Source organism: Phyllopteryx taeniolatus, chromosome 16 (assembly GCF_024500385.1).
Source record: "Phyllopteryx taeniolatus isolate TA_2022b chromosome 16, UOR_Ptae_1.2, whole genome shotgun sequence".
Lineage (NCBI taxonomy): Eukaryota > Metazoa > Chordata > Actinopteri > Syngnathiformes > Syngnathidae > Phyllopteryx > Phyllopteryx taeniolatus.
Window position 1 is genome coordinate 16,763,932 of NC_084517.1, and position 20,904 is coordinate 16,784,835.

Below are 20,904 nucleotides of genomic sequence, written 5' to 3' on the forward strand. Positions count from 1 at the left end.
GTATGAGGTATGAAGATGAATCGTACATGACAAGTTTTTAAGGGGTACAAAGTAGAATGAAAATTTGTCACATGAGTTTAAATTGTAAATAAATGAATATTATATCACACATTTTATTATATGAAAAAGAATTTTCGTTGAATAGTGTAAGTAATCCACAAAAGTTTTATCTAGGCAACTAGACTCTTCTTGTTTCATGAACTTGCTTTGTTTTTTCCTTGTTTTTCAAGAAAAATGACTTGGGCAATTATGCTATTAGGCTAGCGGATATATTGATCAACCGTATATTTAATTGGTTTTACCAAGTTTCATATATATATGTTTTTGAATGTTTTGTTTTATAAGTTGACCCGAGATTGGACGCTGCGGTTCTTCTTGCATTTTCTGACAGGGATCATCGTCTCGAGCGCATGGAGGCCATGGAGAAGCAGATCGCCAGTCTGACTGGCTTGGTCCAGAGCGTCCTGACCAGAGCGCCCGACAGTGACAGCACGTAAGACATCCGAACCCCTTTAAGTTTACAGCCAGACCACCACCTTGACAGGTGCATCAGCACACATTAGGCACGTATAAGGTACGTAAGAGTGATACTTGAATAAAAGTTCAAGGTTCTTACAGTAGTTGTCAATTGCTAAAACTCATTGATTGAAACATCCACCCACTTTCTCAGTACCTTAAATACAAATCCAAAAATTCAAGCTACATTCCCAAAACTCTTGACTCTTCCTGCAAAACCAAACCATGGCCTCAAAAGAGACCTCGAGTAGATCAAATGAGAGAACGCACTGGACAGTATCCGTTTTAGTGCTTATAGTAAAAACATATGTATATATTTTTTGTGTACAGCTCTGTATAGAGTCATACTGCAAACATGTATGTAATGACAAAAGCAATTAGGCCTACTTACTTCCGTCTCTGAATCTTACGTTGTTGAGACACCTGTGCTTTAATTGAGTTTCACGTTTGCTACCTGTGCTTATCATTATGGAACACTAGTGCATCAGAGTGCAAAATGTGTTTTTGTGGGTGAAAATATGTTTGCAGTTTCTGTCTAACTAGGTAAAAAGTGCTTAAGGTCTACCAAAAGTGTGACCAATTCAATAAGTGGGTTCAGGACACTGAGCATTTGGTTTAGACAATCCGGTTTTGTGTTTGAGAAATTGAGAAATACTGAAATAGAGAAGAATTCTGTCAAAGTCATTGTGTTGAATATTGCTTAAACACATGGTTGGTCCTGATTACCTGCGTCTCATTTTCATGAAATCCCTCTACTGGCATCCCTGTGACATCATTACATTCTTCGGATTTTATTTTGCAGTAACGAATAACAAAGATGGTTAGGGGAAATTTATCGGAGTACGTGGAGAAAAAGTAAAATAAAGAAAATATAAATAATGAAGTATCGGAACATTCTACTGGAGTATAGTAATGTAGTATTTCTACTCCGTTACATTACAACACTGTACATAAGGAAAATACTTTGGTAGTTCTGAGCAACATTAGCTTTACGGACACAATGCGGGCGACGCAACGCCTCGTTGTTACTGTCCAGTGTTGCTGTTAGAGTTAGCACTGTAATGTGCTTGCCCTGTGGCCGTTGATCCCTCAGATGCGGCCTGCTGCGTCTCTGCATGATGGCGGGCTGCCCCCCGGACCAGGGAGCCGACTTCTCACGGACATTACCTTTCTCTTCCAGTGACAAGACCGACACCAACAGCGATGGCTCCGCCACCGGAAGTGAGTACTGGACGGTCGGGGCGGGAACTCAGCTTACAGCTTCTTGTTAGTTGGTAGTGGACTCAAGCTACTACCAGAAATTGAAAACACCAGCCATAATGAAAACAAAATGTTATCAAGTTTGGCATCAGACCATCATGTCATCAACCCGTTGTTGTGCTTGTTGTTGGGGCATACGCAGGAAGTCAGCTAACCTGTTTTCCGGTTTTGGTCACATGACGTTACGTGTATAGCGGATTAGTTTGAAAGGAGAAGGCAGGTCTATTCATTCAAAAATAAAAGTGTTGGAAATTTAGACATAATCAGCATGATCACTGCGGGACTGGGGAATGAATTGGCTTTTCTGCTACTCGGAGTAATGGTAGACACTATCTCTTTTGCTGCATGCTGTACAGCTGACTTTAGCTAGCAGGCTAACCGTTATGGTTTGCTACATTACTCAAAAACAACCTAACTATTCTGGTTCCGCTGGATTAATTTAGATTTTTAATGATTTTTTTTAGAATTAGGAAAAAAAACAACTTTTTGGGGTATATCTGCCAAGTTTTTGTCATAGTTTCAATTCAGGTTAACGGTAGTCAATCTCTTTTCTGCCACCCATAAGAATCCTTGCACGTTTTGTTTACAAACGTATTTATGAAATGGTCTATACCAAATGACCATTTCACAAATGACAAATCACAAATGACAAGCATAGCTAGTCGGCGGATGGGTAGTTTTCAGTGCTCCTTCTTCAGAGGGACTGACATGTACAGCAGAAGGTCAAAGTCCTTTGTTAACCAAAAGTTGCTTGATATTCAAACTGGTCGTTTCCTGAATGCTTCAGTTTAGTAATTTTAATCCAAGGTATCCATTAACCCGGATCCTAGGAGTCTTCTGACTGGCTGCTGCCGCTAAGTATTTCGAAAGACACCTGACTCAAAGGAAACACCGCAAACTCAGATGATTTAGTTCAATTGTATCCCCAACTCGAAAGAGCAAACTCATCAGAAACACTACAGATTCAGACTGAGATGATTCAGTTGAACTGGTTCACTGACTTGAATTACAGAGTTAGAAACACTGCAGACTCAGAAAATTCGAGGGAATCTGTTCACTAGCTTGTCTCAGCGGACTTACCGGAAATACCTCACACTCAAATGATTCGGGTCCCTAACTCAACTAAACTCAACTCAAGCGAGGGACTCACCGGAAACACCAAAGACTCAGATGATTCTGTTAAATCAGTCCACTGACTCCAGTTAGCGGGCTCCCCTGAAACAGTGTGGCCTCAGATGGTTCGGTCCAATGACCAATTGAACTGTCTCGACTAAGCAGACTCCCAGGAAAGACTATAGACTCACAGTCAGATGATTGGGTCGGATCAGTTCTCTGACTCGAGTCAGTGAGCTCAACAGAAACACTGCTGACTCAGACGCAGATGACTCTGTTAAATCAGTCTCCTGATTTGAGTTAGTCGACTCACCTAAAACACAGCGGACTCCGAATCAGTTCAATCGGTTGACTGGCTTGAGTCAACGGACTCGCTTTACCTGCTCAAGTGATGTACTCTACTGAAAACACTGCGGATTCAGACTCAAATTATTCGGTTAAATCGGCTCACTGACGCAAGTTAGCGCACTTAACGGAGGCACCGCTGAATCAGACTCAGAAAATTCAATAGAATTGGTCATTGTTTTTAATTAACAGACTCGTCGGAAACGTTGCAAACTCAGACGGTTCATTGTATACCATTTACTGACTCACTGGAAACACTGCGGACATGGAGGCAACAATGCTGACTCAAGTGTCACAATGGACTCAAGTGAACCGGCTCACTTTAGTGAGTGACTTTGACTAACCTGGGTTCATAAAATGAGTTTACTACCACCACTTGATATATCAGCTGAGAGTCCTGTCAAGCCAATCTGCTCACAACTGTAAGAATACCCGACATGTGCAGTAGTACTATAGAATACAGTACCATTGTATTTGAACAACACCCTCTTAGTATGATCTGAGTAACTGGCTCTTTCTATATTCCAGCAGGACGGCTAAAGAAGAAAGGTAGTTGCCATTTCATTTCTCCTTTGCCCTCTCACCTCCTGTTTGGGTGTCTTCCTCCCTGGAGTAGTGCCCCCCTTTCTCTCTGTCTCTAAATATCTACTTGGTCTTTCGGGGTCTTTCACAGTGTTGTTTGGTCATAGAAGGGACACTGTCAGGAAGTTTCTGTGTGTATGTGTGTGTGTGTGTGTGTGTGTGTTTTGGGACCTAGCCTTACTCCCACAGCGGTGTGTTTAAGATAAGAGCATGGTTATCCCCCTGTGTGTCACTACCGGGCCAACTAATTGCACCTCCGAAATGGTTTACTAATAGCATGAGCTCACATATCTCCAGTGGGCCATTAGGGGTTTGCGAATACGCTCATTCACACGCTGTGCACACTGTGTACGCGTGTATTTGTGTTTATTTGTTACGTGTGTATATACTATAGTGTGTCCCGCGGGCCGACTGGTGCCCATTGAATTAATCATCTTGCATCCTCCCCGACCTCACCGTGAACCCTCCTTCCCCTCCCTCCCGTGTCCCGCACTGATTTGCAGCTCACACGCCGTCGGCCCCGCTGGCGCTGATGCCGCCGCCGCCGTCCAACTCGACGCCGTTGAACAACGTCAGCCGCCTGCAGATGCAGCTGCACCTGCACGGGCTGCAGCAGAACGCCAACGACCTGCGCAAGCAGCTCGGACAGCTGCGCAAGACGCAGGTACATGCGATTATTAAAGACGGCTCTCAGTATGGTGCGGTCCACTTATACACCGTTGTACTCGGTGTACTGTATAGCAGTGATGCGCAACTTTTGTTTATAAGGGATTATTGATGTCTTATTTATTTATTGCATTATAATTATAGATGCCATTTTATTTAATAACAATAAATATAATAAATAGAGCTGGGCATTGGCATCAGTGTGTTCGAACATCGCATTTTGACGGTGGACAATTTCAATTTTTCAAATTAAAATGTATTAAATTAATGATAAATCTATTATTATCTATAATTCAATTTAAAATTATATATTTTTACTTGTCACTTACTTGTCACCCACACTGAAGGCCCGCAGCTTGCATTTGACATGTTGGAGGCGGGATACAAGATGGGGATTCTTCTCCAGCATGCACATATGCAAATAATATAAATGTAAATATTATTGAATATTTTATCAAATATGTTAATGTCATCTTCTGTTTCTGCACATCCCCATGGTGGCTTCATAGCAGCGACCACATGGGGTCACCCACAATGCGAGCAGTGTTGTTTTACTTCCAGGAACATGAGGCTCATCCATAATGCATCCTCCTTCCTTACCAGGTGCTTTCATCTCAGAGTTGTATTACACGCACTGGGTCAGTACAATTTTCAATTCATACGCCGAAGAGGAGTTTCACGCTCTGTGAATCTGCCATGCTCACCCTGTGCTTTTTTTCCTCGAGGCGTCCTTGGTGTCGGTGCATGCAAATAAGTGCTTGCACGGACATTGTGAAAACAAGTTGTGAGCTTTGCAGTGTGTACGAGGGTTAAAAAGAAACTCTGCAGCATCTAAAATTTGCCATCATGATAAATAATTATCTAACGTATGCTAACTTCCTTAGCATTAGCTTCTTTCAATATTCCGGCAAATAAATCATCAAATTTTGTGTGTTTTTGTACTGTTTAATCAAACCACATCAAACATTAAGTTTGCAATGGGTGCTTTTTTTTTTTTTACTATATATTTTTTTTATTTCATATACTTAATTGAAAAGATGTATTTTCCTTCATATATATCACTGAAAATTGAAGATCCTGGTGGATTTATTTGAATAGAGAGGCTCAAAGGCAAATTTTAAACATTTTCCTGTAAGCAGAACAAATAAGATTTATTCTCTGCTCCTTTTCATTCAAATGTTCTTCTTTTTTTTGCTTTTACTGTATGTAACGAAAGAAATCAAATAAAATGCCAAATATATAAACAATAAAAACACACTTTGCTGCGTGTACGAGGGCTAAAAGAAAACCTTGTAGCAGTGAATTATAAGGCCAAAATACATCATTATGATACATAATTCTCAACTTTAGCCTACCCATGTGTGTTCTCCGGCAGCTGGAGAACCAGGACTCCATGTCCACGCTGCTGAAGCGCACCGAGGCCGAGCTGAACGTGCGCGTGGCAGATGCCCTCCGCAAGCAGGAGGACCCCTTGCAGAGGCAGCGCCTCTTGGTGGAGGAGGAGAGGCTCAAGTACCTGAACGAGGAGGAGCTCATCATCCAGCAGCTTCAGTCAGTACCAACACACACACACACACACACACACACGGATAATCATATAAATGAGAAGAAAAGGCTCCTTTTTAGGTTTACGACAAAGCGAAATTGAAGTGAGCGAGTCAGGCGGTGGCGACACCGCGCTCGGATTAAGCCGGAAGCGTAATTAAACCCGGCTTAGGGCTCTCAGATTTTTATTAAGATGTGAGGTGTTAGCGACTAATTGAAGCGCCTTCACAAGCAGCACATAGAGCCACCTTGAGATCTCCACATCAGATAAGCGTCGCAGTGTTCTAAGAGTTAACCGCATCCAAATTTAGCCCAAGGCCAGCCAAGGCAAAGAGGATGATAACATGCAAGGGCGGAGCCAGGTGGTGGCCAGAGGTCGCCGCTCATGTGTCGCAAGTTGTCGTTTAGTTTTTTAAAGAGCCCCAAGACACGAAGGAAGAACGGGACAAATTTCCATTCACCACCCATTGACAATTGGTTCTCAAGGTGGACAAAGATTTGACCAGCACCCAATGGGGCGGGGTTAACAGTTGCTCACTTGCATGTTACAGGGTCATCCCCTCAAAACAGGCGAATTTCAGCAAGACAGGAAATAGGGTGTGTATAGTGTAATTTTATTGTATTAAAAAATTATATTGGAGTATTTTGAGGAAAGTATGTCACAGACAGCCGGCACAGTGGACGACTGGTTAGCACATCTGTCTCACAGTTGTGGGGACCAGGGTTCAAATCCCGGCACTGCCTGTGTGGAGTTTGCATGTTCTCCCCGTGCCTGCGTGGGTTTTCTCCAGGCACTCCGGTTTCCTCCCACATCCCAAAAACATGCATTCATTGAAGACTCTAAATTGCCCGTAGGTGTGAATGTGAGTGTGAATGGTTGTTTGTTTCTATGTGCCCTGTGATTGGCTGGCAACCGGTTCAGGGTGTACCCCGCCTCCCGCCTGAAGATTGCTGGGATAGGCTCCAGCAGCCCGCGACCCTAGTGAGGATAAGCGGGAAAGAAAATGGATGGATGGATGGATGTCACAGACATGTTATTAAGACACCTGGGAATGGTTTAAAGGTTGATGTATCTCCTTTAACAAAGTGTTCATATTACTAAACTAATTACTAAACAGTAAGGTTCTCTATAATATTCCAGCCAATCATTGCCACGAATGATGTCTCATTTTTTTTTTTTACATGTTAAATTAAAGGGAGACTGGCCAATTGGGATAAATGCCTAAAAGGTGAAAAACACACCTATAATGATTTATAGCAGTTCTACGGCAAAATGTTTGATTGAATGGGGGCGTCCATATTGGCCGCTAATCACAGAAGTGTGTCAATTTGCCAATTTATTATTCAGCTTTTAGGTGCTTTAGCCTGCTAAATGAATCCATGAATACCAATAAAGCCATACATGTTAATGTTACCAGTGTCCCTTTTAAAAAAAAAAAAAAGTACTTTATTTATTTGTGAATAAGATTTGTTTAAGTATTGTATTTGCTTTTCAGTGTGTAAACTAAGTATTCATAAACAATGTATAATCCATTTATAAAGCCTTAAGTCAACCTAAGTCCAAGCAGTTCTGAAGTATAAACATTAGTTCAGATTTGCATTTGCCCCCATGTTCCCAGCAAGACACCAAAGTACTTTTCCAAACTTATTAATTCCTGCCCACGCCGCACCGGTTCAGCTGGCGGCAAAACCTCTGCAGAAACTGCCAGCTGATGGAGCGAGTTAATTGAAAAGAGCGTCGGGAGGCGGCCGGCGTTCATCCTTCTGCTCGTTTCCTCCCCCTCAGTGACCTGGAGAAGTCAGTGGAGGACATCCAGAAGGAGTCGTCCGTCAACCACAAGCTGGTGAACGTGCAGGAGCTGGAGGAGAAGACAGCCGTCCTCCGAAAGTTGGGCGAGACGCTCACCGAGCTCAAGAGTGAGTCAGATGCTTTTGGCGTGACTAATTAAGCGCAGAGGCGCCCGATCGCCTTTTAAGTCTCCCACCCGCCGTCTGTCAAACGTTGACTCACTCTCATCGACGTCTCCGGGAAACACTCTGCTGAAGTTAACTGAAGTTTCTCCCTGCGTTGCAGATCAGTTCCCTAGCCTTCAGAGCAAGATGCGAGTGGTGCTCAGAGTGGAAGTGGAGGCCGTTAAGTTCCTGAAGGAGGAGCCGCACAGGCTGGATGCTCTGCTGAAACGCTGCAAAACCATCACGGACACCCTCAACACCATGCGCAAGTATGCAACTGCACTGCAATTGCAGGAGGCGAGATAAAAGTACTCGTGTTCACTGGAACATTCGGAATCCTCAAGAAAAAGGCTGCGCAGTTGACAATTATGCTAGCTGATACGCCCATGTGTCACGATAGACATCTTTATCACAATACAGCAGCCATGCCATCTGGAAAGCTGAGCAAAATCTACGAAACAATTACAAAAAGCTACAGGAATATATATCATGAGTAATTAAATGAATATATATCGTTATATATAGTATTTCATTGTACAAATAACTGCCTCCTCTAATACATGACTTTTCACTGATAAATATTAAACAATACAGTACTATTAAAGCAAAGCAAATTTATTTGTATAGTGCATTTCATACACAAGGTAACTCAATGGGCTTTATATGATTAAAAGCATTTAAAAACACAGGGAAAACTGCTTATAAACATTTAAAACAAAGAGAAAATAAAAATAAAATAGAAATAAAATTAAAACAGCGTACAGTGCAAGAAATATCCAAAAAGTGGAAATGCTCTAAAAAGCATGGGAAAAAAATAATAGTTTTTAACCTGGACTTAAAAACATGCACACTTGGAACTGACGTCACTTCTGTTGGCAACTTATTCCATTTGTGTGGAGCATATCATTTCATTCATTTATTCAGGACCTAAACCGTTTAGTGAGTTATAGACCAGTAGCAGAACTTTAAAATCTATTCTAAAGGTGACTGGAAGCCAGTGTAAAGACTTTAGAATTGGAGTAATATGCTCTGACCTCTTTGTTCTGGTCAGAATCCGAGCTGCAGCATTCTGAATGAGCTGCAGCTGTTTAATGCTCTTTTTGGGGAGTCCAGTCAGAAGACCATTACAATAGTCAAGTCTACTTGAGATAAAAGCATGGATGAGCTTCTCCCGGTCTCCTTGACACATGTAAGCTTTCACTTTGGATATGTTCTTCAGCTGGTAGAAGGCAGTTTTAGTAACTGATTTGATATGACTGTTGAAAGTCAGGTCGGAATCTATCAGAACACCAAGTTCGGTTCACCAGCCTTCAGAGCAAGGTGCGAGTGGTGCTCAGAGTGCAAGTGGAGGTCATTAAAATATACATATACAGTGGAACCTTGATTTAATGGCTTTTTTTCATAGCCTAAAAACACCATTATCGTACAAAATTGTTTTGTACTTTTTTCGTGGCTTAAAACACTCATTACAGTAGAAAATTGTAGTTAATAGATATAAAAAAGCTTTAAAATGTTTTAAAGTTTATCCAAACTTACCTCGCTGGTGCATGGGAGGTGTGATTTTGATTTCCAACTGGACACTATTTTCTGTAAGTTAAATCTGAAGTCCATTAAATCGAGGTTCCACTGTAGTATAACGCCACATAAAAATGTTTGCTCATACTCAAGAGGTAAGTGCTTCAGACGACATGTTCTTACCAACACCAAGCGCTGCCTTGGTTTATTAATTAATGGCAGCACAAAAAAACAAATTGCACATGGGTATGGTGTTCAATTTTAATATGGATGTGGAAATAAAGTCTGTAATTGAGGTAACAATCCACATTAATTGACCTCCACTAATGGTACAAAGGTTTGAGGGCTTGTTGGAGGTCTAATGAGCCTTTATGCGTCTCACGTTCTGATGATTCTGATGTCGATGATTCACCCCGCAAGGCAAGCCAACGAGGGCGTGTGGAAGAAGCACGAGGACTTCACGTCGTCCAAGCACAACGAGGAGCTGAGAAAGTTCTCGAACTTCGACAGCCCCATCAGCCCACCGCTTGCCCTCAACGACCTCGGGGGAGGAAACAGCCTTTCCAATTGGAGTCCGCACACCAGCCTCACCCGCCGTCACCACGGGAACCCAGCCGGACCGCACAAGGACAATCACCCGCCTGTCCCACACAAGGGCAAAGCCCTGGAGGAGCTGGAACGCCGTAGCGCTGCTGATAAGGCGTTGTCCGTAGAGGTTCGCCTGGTAGGAATCATTTAGATTCTTCTCCCCATTATCGTTGAGCTGAGGTTTGATCAGAATCATCTGTCATCTTCGCAGGCGGCCGAGCGGGACTGGGAGGAGAAGCGGGCCAGCCTGACCCAGTACAGCGCTCAGGACATCAACAGGCTGCTGGAGGAGACCCAGGCCGAGCTCATGAAGGCCATACCCGACCTGGACTTTGCCGCCAAGCAGATCAAGCCCTCCTCCCCCGCAACATCCTCGCAGGCGCCACAGACCCCTCAGAGCGGGACGGCCACCCCCGAGCACCGCACCGTCAACAACAAGCCACTGCAGAAGAAGGAAGGAGGGTCCAGGCTGGGATCTGGTAAGAAGCGGAGCAAAAGCACTGTCAGCTTCTTAAGATCAAAGAAACAAATATTTAATTTGGAATGAAGCCACGTGTCATCCAATTTCTTGTTGAATAATTTATTAATGTTAAATGCCGGCTTTGAAGTTCTAGGTAAACGACCGAAGCCGCCAGTTAGATAAGCGGGATGGACGCAAGCTGATTTTTTTTTCACATCTTAACCTATTTTAAAAATGTGATGCTTCCTTCACACATTATGGGGGAGGGGGGGGGGGGGGGTAAATCCACTTTCTTGTACTCTTATAGTCGGTGTCCTCCACATGAGCAAAGCAGCACACAGCACACATTGCAATCTCGACACAGACACATCAGATAATTTGCTGATTTTGGTTGGATAGTTGGGGGGATGCTGAAACTATTATTGTTTTCTGTTCCATCTTTAGGTAAAACAGCAAAGAACTAATTTAATTTTGGTGCCTATCCAGATAACCCAACTGGATTGGACCATCACAAAAAAATTAAATAAAAATGACAGTTGGCGACTCACCCCTGCACATTGAGCAATCGAGCCATGCACATCTACCGACACTCTGTCACAGAAAACTCCAAGCCTGTATCAGCTTTCACCTGTATCGGGTTTTCAGGCTCCACATACATATGCAGTATGTATATTATACTGTATCACTTTTTTTAAACCCTTAAAACATAGTGTGATTGTCAAGGAAGAAGCACGTTGCCAAAAAGATAGGAAGTGAGCCGGAATAAAGGAAAGCGGGTGATTATTTTGAAAGGCTGCCTCGCCCCCATTCATGGACTGCACCCAGCACTACGTACATCGCTAGCGTGCATTTTGGTGATCGCTCTGTGTGCGGCGGGATTAAAAGTGTAAAGCGAGAAATTTATGTTCATTTCGTCTGCTTGCATTGGGGCCAAAAGCGGCAGCGACCAACCAGATCCAGCACATGGTATGTGACAGGTGGCACCCGCTTTTGACGTACAATAGTGCTACCTACAGGAGTAAAATGAAACAGAATCAGGTTTTCGAGTCAGTTCAGAGTTGTTTGGCCTTGGCGCAGTTATTTGGTTGTTTTTTTTACACCCTCACAGATGAGCTGACGGTGCCTCGCTACCGCACAGAAAAACCCTCCAAGTCCCCACCTCCGCCGCCACCCAGACGCAGCTTCCCGTCTTCTCCGGGCTTGATCACACGCAGCGGAGAGCAACTCGTTCCCGGGAAGAGCGTCAAGGTAACCGACGTCTGGTCGAAACTCCCTGGAAATCTCAATTGCTCGGTCAACATATGTGGCTAAAATGCTTGACAATTCCTTGCCATTTGGCTTCCAGAAGTCCGACTCTGAGGAGGGAGGGAGCCAGAAGCCTCACGTAAAACTGAGGAGGACAGTGTCGGAAAACCCTCGTCCCGCATCCACGCCTCCCACGCTGTCCGGAGACAAGGCAGACGCAGAGCAGGAGAAAAGTTCTGCACAGTTAGAGGTAAGCTGTTCCATTATGTCCTGATAGTAGACTTTACCCTCACAAGCCTCGCATGTTCTTGGACAGATGTGCTCGCCGTGGTGAGCACATGTTCAAGCAGCGGCGTCCATATGTGCCTGTACTCCTGGCAGCGGGTGAAACCAGAGATGACATTGCTCAATCACGTCATCGTGGTCCACACAGATGGAACTCATGCCCGGATTTTTAAACGACCTGCTTGAGGTCAAATAAAGTAAAAAAAAAACATGTTGAATATTCCTTCATCATTCCTTCCATCCTCAGGCCTTAAAAAAATTAATTGCCGACACGGAATATGCAATCTTGTCCTCCAATGACATTCTTTGTTCTTGGGAGAATTTTGTCCCATGTATTACATTAAGTAATGAATGCCCTGTAATAAGTAGAACATTTATTATTTTTGGGGTGTTGTTTTTCATCTACATTTTCATATTTTTGTGTGCAAAATGTAGTGATGTTTTCAGCGCATTTGCACTTGTGGAACTTACTCTACTTTGATATGTAACTGGGATGAATTACTCATCGGGCAAATGAGTGAATCTGGCTGGTGTTTATTTTTGGGTGTCCCCCTATGCTGTATTGTGTTCCTGAGGTTTAGAGATGATTTTAAATGCACCAAGCGTATCTGCAAATAGATCAGAAGAGTGTCATTTAGGCCTTTTGTTTACATGTGTGAATTTTTGTTTTGTGTGTGTGTGTGTGTGTGTGTGTATGTGTTTTTAACTTTGGCCAATAAAGCTAAGGGGGTGTACAAGTCCCGCGGTGCCTGACTTGCATACGTCCAATTCTAAACGGACGTTTTACGACGAAAGGTTTCGGATTAGGAGGATGAGCAATTGTTGTGTATGTGTGTAGTTTTTTGTAAAGTGATCTTGAAAACTATTGTCCTGGCATTTTTATGTAGTTTTTGAAGGTCCACATGAGTGTTCACCTGTAAAGGTCGTTGTGCATTTGTGCAGTTTTTCACCCAAAAGTTGAATATCCCGAACTTTTTGTGAGTAGCATATGTGACATACTCCCACCTCTGTCATTAAGTACTCATGTAGGAATTTGAGCTTTGTCTCAAAAATGGGAAAATATTGCATTATTACGAGCTTGTCACAAAATGCTCGCTCGTGAGACAATAAGTTCCTGATTTTCTGCCCATCCTGTGTAACACTGCTTTTAAAACTTGGGACAGCACATCTGGAAAACTGTTTTGGGAGAGGCTAGAACAAATTGTTGCTGTGCACTGAAATGACCCAGATGCACGCAACAGAGGATTTTTTGCCCAAGTTGATTTGCACCTGCACTACATGGGGATGCAAAATCAACCACTGCGGTTCATCTCAGATTTGATCAATCATGTTGCACATGCTAAATGAATCTATTTGCATTTACTCCTCCCACAAAGCACAAAATGAACTGCACGACAATTTAGCGCATTTGGCAGATACAGTCCTGGTCGTGCCCAGTGAATGGATAAGCTTCCAGATCTGTTTGTGTATGTAATCAAGTTTGTGCCCATTTTTGGCCGTGCAAACTTTTAGTAAATCACACCCTAGGTGTTGATTTGAAGATGTAATAGCTTCCGTTACTGTGTTTCAATCCCAAATGAATTCAAGTGCTTTCCTGGTTTATAGGTCAGGCCTTCGTGTCGCGTTCCACACATCATGTTGACTGAGTGTCCCGTCAGAGATGTGCCCCGTTGTCCCTTGACGATGAGTTCTTCGCCTCCTCAGCACGAGCTGGCGTTGCAGCGTTCCTTGGAGGAGGAAGTCAAACAGGAAGTGACTTTGCTCCTGACCGAGCTGGAGATGAGGGCGCTGTCGCCCTTCGAGGCCCAGGAGCTGAGCGGCGCCATGGGGGTCATTTTGCAAACGCGCACCATCTCGGCACACACCACGGCGCTCTCGGAGGCGCACTTGAGCGAGCGGCCTCTGCTGCTGCTCTTCAGGGAGGAGGCCACGCTCAAGGAGGCCTACAATCTCCTGCTTTCCCTTTTGGAGGCGGTGCCGCCGCAGCCCAAACCCAGAAAAAGATCCTCCGCCTGCTCGGGGCAGCGGAACGCCCTGGTGATGGCTCTGAGGAAAGGGATAGAGACAGGGGACGTGGTTCTAAAACTCCAACCTAGCACCGAGACCAAGTGTCCCGATGGAGACGCAAGTCTTTCCACATCAGACCTGGCCTCCACTCAGTCCAAACCAGGAGAAAATGTCCGCCACAGCACCTACAAGAGACTGGACAGCTTGGAGGAGACCATTCGGGAGTTGGAGAACACCTTGCAGGAGATCAGCGGAGGTTCCCGTGCGGAGGAGTTCGACGCCGACGCCAAAGCGAGCAGGAAGCCGCCAGTCCCGCCCAAGCCGTCAAGACAGGTTCTTTCCTCGTGCCTCCCTGCCCGACACATTCTTTTCCTCATTTCCTCTCTGATGGTCTGCAGGGAACTTTTCACTCCTCTGATGTCTGCTCCCCCATTGGCTCAGAAAAGGAAAGGGGCGGGACAGACACCAGACTTGTCTTGCGCTGTGATTGGCTTTTGGCTTTCTGTCTGTACTCTCTCACCCCTCTCACGCTTCAAACTGACAATAAAAAAAAAAAAAACACTTATTTTTTTATTGTCGTTTCTTTGCTTCTCTACCAAAACACTTTTCATCTTTGTTGTGCTGTGAAAATGATACTGTTTTATTGTGATACTAAAAGGATGTTTTTTCAATAACAATGGAAGCCCATTTCTGCCACAGAATTACTCTAAAATAGTTCAACATAGTGTCTTGGCACCGAGATGCCATCCGATGGTGCCAAGGCAATGCTGTTATTGCTATGGCCTGAGCACAAAACAGCAAATAGGTGAGATTTTCAGTGCATAAAGGAGGCTAGGTTTAAAAAAAATCTGCAAACAGGCAAATTTGTGAAAGCTGAACTGCGACTATGTAGGGATTCATTGTAGTTATTTTGAGATGGAGTACTATTGTAAACATCTCAATTTATGTAAAAATAGAGTTAAAATAGCAATTAATTTACATTGAAACTGTGCATTTTTTCATTGTATTTTTCTGTATTTATTTTTATTTCAATTGAGCAGAAACAGGTAAAAAAAAAAAAAAAAAAGCAGTTTCAGATTACTTTTGACAGATATCTCCTTTGTATTTTGGGTAAATATGCAATCATTTGTACATAATATCAAAGTTCCATTTTTAATGTAATTCTTTTGGTTGAAATGGGCTACCTTACCTATAAATAGTAGTTGCCGCTACCCCAACAATGCCGCCCTGTGCGGCCAAACATATTGCACGCCATAAACCGTCACTGCTTGCATACGATGGCTGGTCTATGAGGCACACCTGCACAATCTCACAATGAGATACAGTACAAGAGATGCAAATGCCGAAAGAATAATAACTCTATTCTTTAATTAATACCTCTGTAATATTTTTCTTGTATTGGATCTCATTAGTGCCCATTCCAAAATGAGCAACTTCAGCAGAGCTTCATTGCCACTTGTGTTGACATGTGACACAATAGCAGCATTCCCAGTTGCTGTGTTAATGCAGCCTCCCACTCAGTGTCGGGCTGCCATATTCCACCGTCACTGTCACCAATGCGACTCGAGATAGAATTTCCCACGAGCTCGGCGAAAGATTACAAAGTCCTCTCGCGTTGTTTCGTCATGTCGTTGCATCACTCGCTACACCGTTGCTTCTACACGCTCTCCAAGCGCTTACTACCGATTGTGTCGGGAGGCAAAAGTGATGCGGCGTGGCAGCTTGTGAAGTTCATCTCGTATTAACTCAGACACGATGCCGACTTGCATACTGCGCCTCCCTCTTCTCCCATTTGCAGACGTGTATTTAAGTAGTATTACAGATGTGTAAAAACAGACAGAAGTACTGATTCAACTCATTCACTCAAGTGGAAGTAAACAAAAAAAATATATATAGACTGAAATGTACTCAAGTACAAAAGTTAAAAATACTAAATGATTTTTTTTACTGCCTCTTTTTCAGAGAAGGTGTAAACATTTTCTGGGAAATTTCCACAGGAAGTTAATATTCCAAATTGGAAATTAACTTGGAATTGAGGGTAATTTCATGTGAAGGTATCATATTCAAGCATAAATATAAACATTTTGTGTTGTCATAAGCAGACATGCATATAAAATAGATTGCGCTCCTTGCCCACATGCGAGGGCATTACAGCATCTTAATTGCTCCATGCCGTCGGCATATCTGAAACTGATCCGTATCTCAAAGTTAATGCAGGTACATTAAGGTTTATGCAAAATTATATATACGGTTTATGCAAAATTATATATACCCAACTATATTTAAATGTTCTGTTGAGCCAACTGTAATTGTTGTAAATTCCTGGTTTATTCCCATTTAATACCATCAATTACTGTTAATCCCCACGGAGTTTGGAGATGTTTAAAAGTTCTAAACACTTTAAAGACACTCATCTGTCTTTTCCAGGGAGGGAACGGCGCCCTGTGCAAGGTCCCGCCCGCCCCGGCCTCCAAACTGAAGCAGCTGCAGCAGCAGAACAGCACGGACAAGTTCAAAGGCACCAAGAGGGAAGACTTCCTGAAGACCCAGCAGCAGGTAGACGTGTGGCCTTTTCAGGGGTGTGTGCATGCTGTGGTGACTTCACCTGCATGCTACCTCTCCTACATGCTGTGGTAACCATAATTGCTGTCATTGTGAATGTTCCTTCAATTGGGATGCAGAGATAGAGAAGCATTTTGTTTGTTGAGAAGTATTGGGAAAAATAGACGAAGGCCCTTGTGAAATTGCTGTTTATTAATATTCTTCTGAATCGCCTTTTTGGGTGCCTCAACATGCCCGAAAAAAAATAAAACATTTCAAGCGTGCGTGCATGGTTAAAATGTATTTTACCATCCAGCACGAAATTTGGTGGACATGGCTATCCTATCAGGCTACACAAAAAAAGTCTCAAAGACCCATGGGTTTTATTGAACAGGAAGACGGCCATTTTGGTTGGATGCAGCCATTTTAGGCTCAAACTGCGACCAGGATATTCGCCTCGATTGTCCCCAATTGGAAGTAGGTATCCTAGACAGATGGGCGACATGAAATTTCCAAGCTATTTTTCCTACCTCATGTAATATGGTTTAAAAATAAATAAATAATTGTAATTTCACCCCCCAAAAATTAAAGGGGCTGGCTAGGCTCTGTTGGATTTGTTGTGTTTATTATTATTATTATTATTAAATTGTAATATGATACTACGTATCCTGGTAGAAATGTATGTATATTAGGGGTCTACCAATTGTCATGTGATTGGGCCCGTAATTCTGGTGATCCGTTGTACGCTTTGACTATAGAGACTGTGCTTGACGAGAAAAAAATTGTTTGGCCGTCACCATGTGACTAACTTTGGTCTTGATTAGCCATCAAAATCCGCCGCTTTGTTGATTTGATGAGACGACGCTCGAGCAATCAGCGTGTTTTTCCGCCTCGCCGCCGCTCAGCTTTTGTGATTACTCTCGTCATCTGTAAACTCATTCACCAGGATGCAAATCACTTCTTTCTTTTTTGGTTTGACATCAAAGATGGCAAGCATCCTTGTGATAGAAACAAGTAGCCCGATGCTAGATGATGCAATGCTAAGGCAGGCGCCATTCAAGCTACTACAACCCCATTATACGACATCAATCTCCTGTAGTACTAGAGCCAGATTAGTCTTTTTTGGTTGTTTTGTTTGTTTTTTTGGTTTTTTTGTGCGGAAAGCATACAAGCCCCTGAGCCTCATCTCTACAACAATATCTCTGTACCATTCAAAAGCCTAACATGGATTTTGCAAACAACTGCCTATTTGTATTTACATATATTATAAACATTAATTATGTATTACAATCACTTTTCAAATAACACGTAAAACAGACCAGCCAATTAAATACATTATATGATAGGGGTGTGGATGCCCAAAAATTAGAACAATATATGAATAAATACAGAGATAATAAAAATAGAAAGTATTTAATACACAAATATATGTATATGTAAAAATACATAGAATAAAAAACTAAACCTGAACAAATTGCTAAATAAGCAGATATAGAAATATACTGTATATGTAACAAATATATAATGTGAAATGTGTTTTTAAGTTAGGCATATAGTATGAATATATTGTATGTGTAAAAAACTGAATGAAAAATACAAAATAAGCATTTTAATAATAATAATAATGAAGCATTGACAAATACAGCATATGAAAAATAAAGCTTAAATAAAAAAATAATCATTATTTTATCAAAAAGCAAAATGTAGACTAATTTATGACTATATGTGTAACAAATATATAATATAACCTCATTCAAAATGAAACATATGACAATGTAATATATATCAATATACTAAAAATATATCATTAGAAATAAATAACATTAAAATTAATCTTTCAATAAATAACAAAAAAGTAGACAAATATGAATTGATATGTGTAAAAAAAAAAAAAAATTTTTTTTAATGTAGGATTACATCACCAACTAGTGGCCTGGCATGCATAATACAGCGATTTTGGTTGTTTTTGCAGGTTCGGAAGGCTGAGGAAAAAAAGGGTGTTGACGTCGCATGGTGTCGACATCTTTTATCGTGTCTAGTACACAGGTGGCGGGTTAGACCGGGCATTTGTAATTTCGTCTATTTTCTATACCGCTTACCCGCATCACGATTGCGGGTGTGCGACGTCTAAAGTGACGAGTTTACATCAACCCGACTTAAAAAAAATCTGAAGCCGTGCAACCCCTTATAAACGTACATTAAAATTCATCCACTATTAATTTTGAATGCGCTGGTATTCTTTAGCTGACGTCACATGGTTACCACCCTCGAGAGACATTTACGTCCACAATTAGCTTAAAGTGTCTGCGCACTTTCTTTTGAGCGAGTCTTTTCAAAAGCAGACAAAAAGAGAAACAGCGAGCGGTGAGTCGGCGTCATGCTGAAATAATGAGATTAATTTGGCTTTCATGAGACAAGTACGGGAATCCGCTGAGCTCGCAGCGAGGCTGGCGGCGTAAATTGCGGCAAGCGGAAGCTCGGGACATAAAGGAGAGGAAATAGCGAGGAAGGAGAGAGAGCACTCACTCGTCTTCTCATCGTCATCATCATCATCCCGGATAATCAGAGAATGAAGAGGCGCCGCTGGGATTTCCACCAATTCCGTCTCAATCTGAGGCCACCGAAGCTTCTTGTGATGTTGATAAATTACTTTTTTCTTTTTTTTTCCCCCCACGTAAAGACCAAAAAAAAATAAATCCTTGTGGTTTTTCTTGACATGCTTCAGAAACTTCCATTTTGTGCTTTCTTATCGTAACAGCAACATGCATAATATTTACGCTTTAGTAACTGCAGTAATTTACGGTTTGCAGCACCTTAATAAACCGAATGGTGAGAGCGTCTGCCTCACAGTTGTGAGGACCGAGTTTCAATCCCCGGCCCCGCCTGTGTGGAGTTTGCATGTTCCCCCCGTGCCTGCATGGGTTTTCTCCGGGCACTCCGGTTTCCTCCCACATCCCAAAAACTTACATGGTAGGTTAATTGACAACTCTAAATTGCCCATAGGTATGAATGTGAGTGCGTATGGTTGTTTGTTTGCATGTGCCCTGTGATTGGCTGGCGACCAGTTCAGGGTGTACCCCGCCTCCTGCCCGATGATAGCTGGGATAGGCTCCAGCACGCCCGCAACCGTAGTGAGGAGAAGCGGCTCAGAAAATGGATGGATGGATGGAAGGACATATTTTTAAGAGAGCTGGGAACTGTTTTAAATTGTGAAAAAAATGTCTTCGATATGCCATTCAAAAGCTGTTGGTGTGGAACCAGTTGACCACGAAAAACAGTGATATCACAAAGGTGTAAATAACATGAATTTCAATGTCATTCCGGAGAGCTTGTTAAAACAAATATAAACTGCATCGATATCAGTGTTAAAGTGTCTCGAAGCCTGCGCGCTGAGCTCACCTCACTCTTGAGGTATCACAACGATTCTTACGGTGAGGACTCTTCAAAACACTTCACTTCCTCTCACACGTTTGATGAAGGAGACCCTATGGGGCGCTTGTGTTACTTCCCTTTGGGACTCTTGTCGTATTTGTTGTGAAAAACATTTTACGGAAACTGAGCCACAGCACCCGTTTGGCCTCTCGTATTGAACTTATGTCTGTAATCCCTCAACACACACCTTGAAAGGTTTTAAAGTTGCAGCAAAGGTTTTCTCTGTTGACATTTAAGAGTTAAAAAAACAGCAGCAGACCGAAATGTTTACCTTCTGATCCTTTTTGGATGATGAAACAACATCTCCTTTCATCTATTAAGTTTGTACACATTTGTAAAAAAAAAAACAATAGTAAAGTGTATATTTTGTTAAATGAGATGTTCCATGTTCAGATTGAATTTCTGGCAAGTACGCAATCTGGATCAGAAACGCGCAAGACGTATACAAATTAAATAAATAATAAATGTACATTAGTTTACGATATAGATTTAATGTATTTGTGTTTTTAAAAAATTTCTTACCTTTGCATTTGAGTATTTTTATGTAAATATTGTTCAGTCGTCTTATTTGATATTTTTGTTTAATTTTCTTAATTTAGCATTTTTAAATATATATTTTTTATTTTCCATTGTAGTATTTTCTAAAAGCACTTTCTTAATGTTGCATTTCAGTATGTTTTAAAATATTTTCTTATTTTAGCCTTTTGACATTTCAAAATATTTTCTTAATTTTGAATTTTTTTAAATTTGAGTTATATTTTGAAACAAGATTTTTTAATTTTTCTTTTTAATTTTAGGATTTGAAAATATTTTCTTAATTTTTTGTTTTGATATTTTTGTTATATTGTATT

The 20,904-nt window shown here is 42.0% G+C and overlaps 1 protein-coding gene across 23 annotated transcripts in view; it reads left to right on the top strand.

Moving 5' to 3' along the window:
• The window catches only part of srcin1a (SRC kinase signaling inhibitor 1a), a 130,789-nt gene that overhangs the window by 103,382 nt on the left and 6,503 nt on the right, over positions 1–20,904 (top strand). For 16 of the 23 annotated variants that reach the window (XM_061749103.1, XM_061749102.1, XM_061749101.1 and 13 more), the window contains 13 exons: positions 392–493; positions 1,610–1,737; positions 3,763–3,783; positions 4,320–4,480; positions 5,858–6,033; positions 7,814–7,944; positions 8,102–8,249; positions 9,916–10,219; positions 10,295–10,562; positions 11,652–11,791; positions 11,889–12,038; positions 13,679–14,413; positions 16,508–16,636. In XM_061749103.1, the coding sequence (XP_061605087.1) occupies positions 392–493; positions 1,610–1,737; positions 3,763–3,783; positions 4,320–4,480; positions 5,858–6,033; positions 7,814–7,944; positions 8,102–8,249; positions 9,916–10,219; positions 10,295–10,562; positions 11,652–11,791; positions 11,889–12,038; positions 13,679–14,413; positions 16,508–16,636 (2,593 nt within the window). The remainder of the gene's footprint in view (positions 1–391; positions 494–1,609; positions 1,738–3,762; positions 3,784–4,319; positions 4,481–5,857; positions 6,034–7,813; positions 7,945–8,101; positions 8,250–9,915; positions 10,220–10,294; positions 10,563–11,651; positions 11,792–11,888; positions 12,039–13,678; positions 14,414–16,507; positions 16,637–20,904) is intronic. The other 7 variants (XM_061749111.1, XM_061749098.1, XM_061749109.1 and 4 more) reach the window with 7 other exon arrangements.